Source organism: Tupaia chinensis, unplaced genomic scaffold (assembly GCF_000334495.1).
Source record: "Tupaia chinensis unplaced genomic scaffold, TupChi_1.0 Scaffold000238_1, whole genome shotgun sequence".
NCBI lineage: Eukaryota > Metazoa > Chordata > Mammalia > Scandentia > Tupaiidae > Tupaia > Tupaia belangeri.
The window spans coordinates 888,599-899,223 of NW_006159716.1; the positions used below are offsets into that span (position 1 = coordinate 888,599).

Sequence of the window (10,625 nt, forward strand, 5' to 3'; positions counted from 1 at the left end):
CCCTTCCCGTCCTCACCTTCTGCTTGGTGCTGAGAGGCTGTGACTTCAATTTTTCATCCTTGCTCTTGGAAATCCTCAGGAACTGTTTGAGGTCTCCCTAAGGGAAGAGCCAAGCATCCCGATCAGGTCAGAGCCCAGCTGTTGGCTCTGAAGTATCAAACCAAGCAGGTATTCACCGAGTTCCTCCCAGGCAGGCCCCGGGAAGCCCAGACCTGAATGTCCACCTCTGCCTGGCCCCTAGCCTGTGGAGACAACCTAGGGAGAAAGTGGGAGTTTAAAAACATACACAGATGTTGGGGTCAGCAGGTGGCATGGTGGTTAAAGGTGCTGGACTCCCAGATGGTCGACCATGGTTCAAGTCCTGGACCTGGCACCTTGCTTTCTCACTATCCCTCTCTCTCTGTCTCTCTCTCTCATCTGCTCAAATGGAATAATATAATAATAAATAAATAAATAATTATAGAAAAAAATACACAGATGCTGGGGCCAGCAGGTGGCATGGTAGTTAGGGTGCTGGATCCCACATGGCTCATTGTGGGTTGAGTCTTGGACCCAGCAGCTTGAAACTCACATTGGGTGCATGTGAATGCATGCTCAAAATCCCAAGAAGAAAATGGAGGAGGAACTGCGGTGTTGCCATCCCCTGGGGGGTGGTTTCTCATTTTCCTCTTTCTCCAGGGAGTGCACATACCATGTGGAAAAAACCTAAAACACACACACGCCTCCTGGCAGCTCTCTCAGAAAGAGAATGGTCATTCCTACTCTCAGGAAAGCCCCCGGATAGGCTGACAAAGCCCCTGCCTCAGGAAGCCAAGAGGAAAACACAGCCCCCTACCCTCTGTCCTGGCAGACCCCCAAGAGGAAAGCCCAGGTCCCGGGGGTTTGTAACCTAGTAGAAGTGAGCAGGGAGGACACCGGCAGTGAGAACCTGCAGACAGCACGCAGAAGTCCTGCTCAATGGAGGGGCGGGGACACCACTGCCTTCCTGCTCCAGATCTGCAGATTCTCACATGGCCTTCGAGGACCTAGCAGGTCAGGGCCTAGCGTAGCTGGGGAAAACGAGGGGCGGCTCTGGGGATGACAAGTAGGGTGGAGAGAAGAAGCCTGCTGGTTGGTGCTGGGTGTCAGGGAGGACAGAAGGGAAGCAGAGTCTGATCAGTTCATGCTCAAGTGATGAAAAGCGCTGGCGGAAGGGTGGCAAACCAGACTTAGGGAAGACGACCGAGAAGACATCCACTAAGTGCACACAGGAGAAGCCCCAGAACTTAGGGCCGGCTCCAGAGACAGCTGGGAAAGATGGGGTGGTGAGAGAGGAAAGGCAGGTGTCCGAGAGCCAGGAGGGCAAGAGGCTGAGCGCCTCCGGTGGCAAGCACGCGGGTGGAGGTCGCGGCTGAGACCACACAAGGTTTCGTGGCACCCCGCCGACCCTGTGCCAGGACACTGTCCCATTCCAGGGCCCCAGGTTCCTGCCAGCAGCATACCAGGTCCACATACTCCAGCACCATGTAGTGGGGCTCGGCCTCCCCGCCGGGCCCCCACCACGTTGGCATGGTTCAGCTTCCCGAACATCTCGAACTCCCTGCGGAAGTCCAGCTGCTGCTGCTCGTCCTTGCTCTGCAGGCTCTTCACGAGCACCAGGATCTCCGCCACGCCCTCCTCCAGGCCCTGCGCCTTCGCCAGGAACACCTCCCCGAACTCACTCTTCCCTGTGGGTACAGGCCTGGGTCAGCCCGTGCCTTCACTTAAGCCTTTGTGTACCCACCTGCCACTAGCCCCAGTTCTGCTGGGTGACCCTCCTCTGTTCCTGCACTTCAGTGTCTCCAACAGTAAAATAAAGGGGTTAGGTTAATATTGGCATTTCCGGTTTTTGTAATAATTATTTAATTTATTATTATTATTTTCATTTGATCAGAGAGAGAGAAGAGAAATGAGAAAGCAAGCCACCAGGTCTGGGCCTCGAACCACAGCCAGCCATGTGGGAATGCAGCGTCTCAACCAACATGCCACCTGACACCCCCAATATTTGCATTTTCCAGTGAAAATGGCTTGTCTGAGAATTCCTGGTGGCTCATGATAAGCATGTCTCAGTAGCGACATGCTTTAATGTACACTAGGAAAAGAACCCAAACTAGCACAAACCTCTATTTCTCACATTTTTCCCTCGGACAAATCTACATTAAATTATAAAAAGGAGAAAGGTGGGCCAGGAGCCCACAAAGTGGACCATGGTTTAAATCTCGACTCTGGTGGGTTGAAAATTACACTAGGCACATGTAGGTATGTTTCCCAAATCCCAACAGGATTGTGTGTGGGGGGGAACAGCACACAGATGGCATAATGGCTGTGTCGCTGGACTCCCATGTAGTCGACCGTGGCTCAAGTCCTGGACCCAGTGGCTTAAACTCACACCGGGCACATGTATGGGGGGGTCCAAGATCCCGAGAGGAGAATGGAGGAGAAGGGATTGCAGCGTGGCCATACCCCCTTGGGGGTGATTTCTCACTTTCTGTCTCTCTCTCTCCATCTTTCTGGCAAGCGTATTTGCCCTATAGCAAAAACCTCTCCAAAAAAAGGGGGGTATGCCAGATGGTGGCAGAGCAGTGGACACTCAGACTGACCCCCATGGGCAAGTTTCAGATTCACACGCAGACCTCACTGAACACACTGGGCAAATGCATGTCCAGGATGCAGGAATGGGTGGAGCTGGGGTGGATCACCATGTGAAGACCTTGTTGGGGGAACTGCTCTCTTGCACTTGCTCATGGACAAAAGAAATAAATTCTAGGGGCCAGCAGGTGGTATGGTGGTTGGGGCACTGGACTCCCACACCACTAACTGCGGCTCAAGCCCCGAACCTGGAGGCTTGCTTTCTCACTTTATCTCTCTCTGTGTGTCTCTTCCTAGTGGTGCCCTAGGGCAAATTTTAAAAATTATAACAACGAAAAATAAAATGAAATGATTCTTTAAAAAAAATTCTAGGGGCTGGCAGGTGTCATGACAGTTAAGGACGCTGGACTCTCACATGGCCGACCACAGTTCAAGACCCAGACCTGGTGGCTTGCTTTTTCTCTCTCTTTCTCTCATTCTGTTCCTCTCTGATCAAAATAAGTAAAATAAAATAAAATAATTTTTAAAAAATTCTTAAATTACACAATTTTAGAAAGGAGTCAATTTAAAGAAAATACTAAACACACATTACAGGTAGTACACAGGAATGACAAAAGCTGTGTGGGGCGCTGTAAGCGGCACTGGGGACAGCTCTTTACCTGCGTGTCCCTCCATCGCTAACACTCTAGGCTCCGGGGACTTCAGAACCATAGCTCATAGCCCAGCCTCAGGACAGAACAGGTGACCTGTAGCTGAGCAGAGGCAGCTGTCGTCAAGGCAACATACCCAGTGTGGTGATGGGCTGCAGACTGGCACGTGGGAAGTGCATCTTGTCACTTGTGCTGTGGCGTTTGTTGGTGGCTGCAGGGCCGGAACCAAGGCTGGTCAAGGCCACTTCCTCTTGGATCTCTGCTGAGGGCTGCCCATTCTGCAAAGGTCCACCTGGGAAGGGGGATGGGGGACGCCAGGATGACGCCTGACACTCTGGCCATCACAGGCACCCCCATTCTCTCCCAGCCTCCCGCTCCCGCCAAGCTGGGTCCATCCATGGTGTTCCATGTGAAAGGGGCAGCCTAGGTGATGAACTGATGGGCCGGGGCAGGGGGTGGCCACCCCTGAGGCTGTGACCACTGACTGACACAGATGAAATAACAGATGCAGAAGTCTAGCCTGATCACTACTCCCCGAACACCACATCTGCACAGGGGTTTAGTTTCCATGGGGCTCCTACATGCAAAGCCCTAAATCGGCACAAAGGGAAAGTTACAACGAGGGACACCCACCCTGCTTCTGAGTGCCTGGGCTGACAGGAGAGACCCCAGGAAGGCCCCCAGGAAGCTCCCCTTAGAGGGGGCAAAAGGAGGGAAGTGGACAGACAGGATGTCCTGGGGGGTAACTCCCAGACTAGTGGGGAGAGGCGAGGTGTGCACAGAAACGTGAATACACTAATCGTTTCTGTGGGTTAGTGCCAGGGGAGAAGGAGGCAGGGAGACATGACACAGGTCCAAGAGGCTCCGACAGGAAATCAAATCATGTTGGCAGACGCCAAGGCCCTGGTAATCACCAGCGGGAGGCTTCCTGCCAGAGGGGGGCAGCCCCATCTCCCAGACCCAGGACCCGCACCCTCTTCCTGCGATGTTGCAGTTCTCCTCGGTGCCGCGGGGAGGCGCCGAGCACCGCACCCCGGCACGCCTCCCTCCGCAGGGCCCCTCACCGTTGAGGCACTCCATTTCTGGCTCCTCGCCCTCAGGTTGCTTCTGCAACCTCTTAGCTTTGCAGCGCTTCTTGCAGTAGAACATGAGGCCCAGCACCGCGATGATGTAGGCCACCGCCGCGCCCACGGACAGCCCGATGGTCTGGATCATCTTGTAGGGGGGTGGGCTGCCTGGGCCCTCCGACTCCTCTGGCATGGGCTTGTCTGGGAGACACACACGGGTCTGGGCAGGGGCCACGGAAGCACACCGAGTCCTCCTGCTGTCTTAACCTCTCCCCACCCATGTCCAGATGTCCCTTGTCCCCTGGTATGTCCCTCTGTATCTGTGGGGAGGATGGTGGTAGGGAGGAGTGAGGTCTGACTCTAGGAAGTCCCGTGGGTTTTCAAGCCCCGACAATAAGAGTAGTGTCTGCATTTAACCTATGCACGTCTTCCCATACACCTTACATCATTTCTGGCTTCTTTAGAATGACAAAAACAGTGCCTACAGAGCACTCCATCTGCTTGGATTCAGTGCAGTACTCCACGCAGTAAATTCAAGTTTTGCTTTGTAGAATTTCTCAGTTTCTTTTTTTCCCCTGAATATTTTGGTCCATGATTATTTAAATCCCGAACATAGAACCCACAGATGTGGAGGGCCGGCTGTACAGACACTTGACAGCCTAACCAAGGCAGGGAGACCCAGGGAGGTCACCACCTTCACTGACACAGCCCGCAGGTCCTCCTGCACCAGTGATGTCGTGAGGAAGGTGCAGAGCAGGTGAGGCCGGTGATTTCCAAGCGGTCTGTGCTTTGGAACTCGAGATGGGAACACATAAACACCACACCTGCCAGGGCAGCACTGCCATCCCACGCTATTGGTTAACACGCTTCCTAAGTGACATCCAGGCCCTGGAGAGCAGGACTTGGAACTTCTGGTTTAGAATCCCAGTCATTGCCCAGCACAGAGCAGGTTCAATACACTCTACAGAAGTTCTTCTAGTCTAGGGCTTTTAAACCGTCCCCGGAGGGACCAGCAGATGGTGTAATGGTTACCTCACTGGACTCCCACAGAGTCAACTACAGTCCAAGTCCTGGATCCAGCAGCTTAAACCTCATGTCAGGTGTGTGTGCATGTGTACCCAAAATTCCGAGAGAAGGGATTGCAGCAGGGCCATCCTCCCAAGGGGTCATTTCTCTCTTTCTGTCTCTGTCTCTCTCTGTCAAACACATGTGCCCTATAGCAAAAATCTCTCTAAAAAAAAAATGAAGAGGGAAACCAGCAGTTAGTGTAATGGCTATGTCGCTGGACTCCCACGTAGTCGACCGCGGTTCGCGTCCCAGACCTGGTGGCTTAAAACTCACGCCGGGCACGTGTGCATGCATGCCCAAGATCCCGAGAGGAGAATGGAGGAGAAGGGATTGCAGCGTGACCATCCCCCCTGGGGGGTGATTTCTCGCTTTCTGTCTCTATGTCTGTGTCTGTCTGGCGAGCGCACGTGCCCTATAGCGAAAATCTCTCCAAAAAAAAAGAAGAAGAAGAAGGAAAAAAGAAAATGGCCCTTGGAGAGAGAAGTCCCATACTCATAAGGGGAATTGAAGGAGAGAGACCAAGAGGGAGTTCGTGTAGGAATCCGTAACTCCCACACACCCCAACAGCTGCAAGGGTCTTGTCACTTCATTTTTATCCATTTAAACTTCCATGAATTAAAAAAAAAATCTGGGAACTGGGCCAGCGGTGGCATGGAGGTTAAGGCACTGGGTCCCACACGGCCGGCTCCACGGTGGAGTCCCAGACTCAGTGGCTTGAGAGTCATGATGGGCATGCGTGCATGTCCAAATCCCGAGAGAAGAGTAGGGAAGAGATTGGGGTGTGGCCATCCCCTGGGGGTGATTTCTTACTTCCTCCCTCTCTGGCACATGCACATGCCCTATAGCAAACACTTAAAAAAAAAAAAAAAAAAAAAGGCTGGGAACCTTACATTTAAACTCCTTCCATCTTACAGATGCACAATCAAGTCCCCGGAGGGGAAATAACTTTCTCAAGAGAACAGAGCTGGTGAGCAGGAAAGACCAGACCAGGGTCTTCTGCCCAACATATCCTCTCTGGGTCTCTGGGGCCAAAAGAGCCTCGTCCTGCTGCATCCTGCCCTGATCCCTTCCCCAAGGATATGAGTGACTGCTGCAGATCTGGGAGGAGGCATTTCAAAAAGAGAATTCCTGCTCTGTGACCACCCCACCCCAAAGCCATGAGATGCTACATAAACTACATAGTCTCTGAGACTGCACTGGCACAGTGCGGGGACAGAGCCGAATCCCTTTCCCCATCACAAAAATGGTCTGAGCGTCTGCGGTGTAAGAGGGGCCGATGCACAGAGGAAGACGAAGTCTGGCCCACCACCTCCTGGACGGGACACCCCGCCCAGCCCATACCCACGACGTAGAGCGGGGCCTCCGTGTGCTTGATGTTGCAGCTGTTGCCCGCGATGCAGGTGTAGTGGCCCGAGTCCTCGGGGGCCACGTCGTGGATCACCAGGGAGCCGTTCTGGAAGATGTGCATCCTGCCGGGAAGACGCCACAGCGCTGCCTCCCCAGCAGGCTCCGAGGGGGCAGGCGGTGGGGCTGTGGGAAGGGCAGTCCTACCTGGGTCCCAGCTTGGAGGGGTCCAGGATGCGGTCCTTGCCCTTCCACTGGATGAGTGGCTTGGGGTCCCCCTGGGCCTCGCAGCGCAGCAGGGCGGTGTGGCCCTGGTACACAGTCGTGCGCTCCGGCTCCACCTTGAAGGTGATGAACACTGGAGGGGGAGAGATGCGAGGGCCAGGAGTGGTGAGCAGCGGCTGGCAGGGCAGGTTGCTGCCCCACTGGCTCCGGGCCCTGCCGCGGCCACACCTGCCACAGTGAGCTGGACGTGGGCACGGATCTGGCCCTGCGGTCCGTTGGAGGCAATGCAGGTATAGTTGCCAGCGTCGTCTCGGGTCACCCGGGCAAAGTGCAAGGTCCCAGCGTTGTCTGTCACCCACTCTGGGAGGCTGCTCCCATCTGCAGGGGGCACGAAAGGGAAATGAGTTTCATACACATGGTTACTCACTTTATTCAAATGCATGCCATTGCTCCTGACTTGCCACAGGCAAAGTCCATCCTGCAGAGCCAGGTGACGAAAGTCCCTGCTGTTTACACCCTTCCCGAGTGTGCAGTCTCATCTCCTTCCACTGCCCTACAGAACACTCCACCCCAGTCCAACTGCAGTGCTGACTGGGCGCAGACTGGCCTTGCCTCATCCTCACTGCCATCACTCCTCACTCCTAGACCCCATTCTGCTCTCGGCCACTATCCATCCAACACCCCGTTTTAGGCCCACGTCTCCCAGAGTTCCTGAGCAGGGGAGCCTGCTTCATCCTCAGAAACTATGCCTCCACTCTCTCTCTCTCATGGTTGGTGGGAATTTAAAAACTGGTCCAACTGTTTAAAATTTGGCAACCTATATCAAGGGTTATAAGAATGTTTGTACATTTAAGGAAACAGCAGTTGGCATAATCGCTATGTCGCTGACTCCCATGTAGTCGACCACGGTTCAAGTCCTGGACCTGGTGGCTTAAATTCACGACAGGTACATGTGTGTGTGTGTGCCCGGGATCCCGAGAGGAGAATGGAGGAGAAGGGACTGCAGCATAGCCATCTTCCCTGGGGGGTGATTTCTTGCTTTCTGTCTTTGTCTCTCTCTTTCTGGTGAGCACACGCGCCTTACAACAAAAAAATCTCTCAAAAAAAAAAAAATGTTCACAAACTTTTATACCTAATTATTTCATTTCTGGGAACCATTCCCAAAGGAACTACACCTAAGTCCAGGAACAAAAACCTTTGGCTTAGAGATGTTTAAGCAGGGGCCAGTAGGTGGCGTGGTGGTTGAGGCACTGGACTCCCACATGGCCGACTATAGTTTCAGTCCTGGACCTAGCAGCTTGCTTTCTCACTTTCCCTCCCTCTCTCCCTCTCTCTTGTCAAATTAAAAATATAATGATAATAAATAAAATTAAATAAGTAATGATCTTTAAAAAGAAAGAAAAGAAAAAGAAAGGATGTTTATTGCAGCAATAAAAAAGAAAGGAGGTGACTGGCCTTGCAGCCCAAGTGGTTAAGGGAGCTGGATCCTACATGGCCAGCTGTGAGTCAGACTCCAGCCCTGGCAGCCTGACAAACACTCCGGGCTTATGTGTGTGCGTGCCAAAATCCCGACAGGGTGGAGAGACGGAGAAAGAACTGCATGACCACAGACTACTGAGGGGTACCTTCTCTTCCTCACCACCCCCCATCTCTCTGCCACTCTCTGGTGCATGCACTTGTACTAAGGCAATTAAAACAAACGAAATAACAACAACAGAAAACGAAACTAAAAAGGGAGAGAGGTGGTGGTTAACCATCCAAGTCTCCAATATTCACGGAACAGCTAAGTAACGTTCGGTGAGTCTAGTCACTGGAATGTTACAGAAGTTACCAAATCAACCAGTATTTGTTTGAGATTTATGCAGAGAACATAAAGAGACGAAGAAATGTTTGATAACACTAAGTAAAAAGGGATTATAAAGTTACATATGGGGGGGCCAGCAGGTGGCGTGATGGTTAGGGCACTGGACTCCCACCTGGCCAACCGTGGTTTGAATCTCTTGCCCTCTGTCTCTCTCCAGCGAGTGCACATACCCCATAACAAAAACTAGAAAAGAAAAACAAAACACATACTGCATAGAAAATGAAGGCGGAGGGACACGCCAGCAGATGGCGGAATGGTTATATCACTGGACTCCCACATAGCCGGCCCAGTTCAAGTCCCAGACCCAGCGGTTCAAAACACACCAGGCATGGGACCAGCAGTTAAGGTAATGGCTATGTCGCTGGACTCCCATGTAGTCGACCACGGTTCAAGACCCAGACCTGGCGTAAATTCGCACTGGGAACGTGTGCGTGCATGCCCAAGATCCCAAGAGGAGAATGGAGGAGAAAGGATTGCGGCATGGCCATCCCCTCTGGGGGTGATTTCTTGCTTTCTGTCTCTCTGTCTCTTTGGCAAGTGCACGCACCCTATAGCAAAAACCTCTCAAAGAAAAAAAAAAACAAAAAACAAAAAACAAAAAACCCACACCAGGCACATGTGCATGAGCACCCAAAATCCAGAGAAGAGAATGGAGGAAAAGGGACTGCAGTGTGGCCATCACCCTTGGGAGAGGGGGGGAGTGATTTCTCACTTTTCTGTCTCTCTGGTGAGTGTACACACCTTATAGCAAACATCTTTCTTTAAAAAAAAAAAAAAAAAGAAGAGGAAGAAGAAAAAGGACCAAGCAGATGGCACGGAGGTTATGGAAGCTGGATACAACATGGCCAACCGTGCAGTTGAGTCCCAGACTCAGCGGCTTAAAAACTCTGGGTACGTGTACAAGCATGCCCAAAATCCCAAGAGGAGAATGAAGAAGGGACTACAGCATGGCCATCCCCATAAAGGGTGATTTCTCACTCGCTTTCTTTCTCTGTCTCTGGTGAGCACATGCACCCTACAGCAAACTAAAATAAAGAAGAAAGAAAGAAAGAAAGAAAGAAAGAAAGAAAGAAAGAAAGAAAGAAAGAAAGAAAGAAAGAAAGAGAGAGAGAAAGAAAGAAGAGATACACATCCAAAGATAGATGATGGCTGGTGGGATTATGCACTTATTTCCTTTTTGGGGCCAGAGAGCACATGCACTCACCAGAGACTAGCACATACACTTGCCAAAGACTGCGAGAGAGGAAGAGGGGGAAAGTAACTCCCACTGCGACAATCCCTTCCCATTTCTCCAGCAGTGGGAATTTTACACACACACACGTCTAATGTGTTTTTCGTCACCAGGGCTGGGATTTGAATAGTGATGAGTCATATGGGACCCTTCTCCCTACCATTAGGGCACAGGGCTTGACCTCCCCATGGATCTTCTTTTCTTTTCTTTTCTTTTCTTTTCTAAGAGAGATTTTTGCTATAGGGCACATGTACTCACCAGAGAGACAGAAAGCAAGAAATCACCCCCCAGGGGAGATGGCCATGCCACAATCCCTTCTCCTCCATTCTTCTCTTGGGATCTTGGGCACGCAGCGACATAGCCATCCTAGTGTGAGTTTTAAGCGCCAGGTCTGGGATTTGAACTGTGGTCATCTATGTGGGAGTCCAGCGACATAGCCATTATGCCAACTGCTGGTCCTTTCTCATGGATTTTCTGAAGGACTCCAGGTTACTCTATTTTTTTCCTCCCCAAAGAATTATTTATTTAATTTTATTTATTTAGCATTATCATCATTATTAAATTTCCCT

General features: G+C 51.7%; 1 protein-coding gene across 1 annotated transcript in view; it reads right to left on the bottom strand.

Annotated features, from left to right (window-relative positions):
* PTK7 (protein tyrosine kinase 7 (inactive)) overlaps positions 1–10,625 on the bottom strand; it is a 59,925-nt gene that overhangs the window by 18,823 nt on the left and 30,477 nt on the right. Inside the window, 8 exon segments of the mRNA XM_006148651.3 lie at positions 17–97; positions 1,482–1,536; positions 1,538–1,706; positions 3,394–3,549; positions 4,322–4,525; positions 6,734–6,861; positions 6,944–7,094; positions 7,190–7,339. Of these exon segments, the coding sequence (XP_006148713.1) occupies positions 17–97; positions 1,482–1,536; positions 1,538–1,706; positions 3,394–3,549; positions 4,322–4,525; positions 6,734–6,861; positions 6,944–7,094; positions 7,190–7,339 (1,094 nt within the window).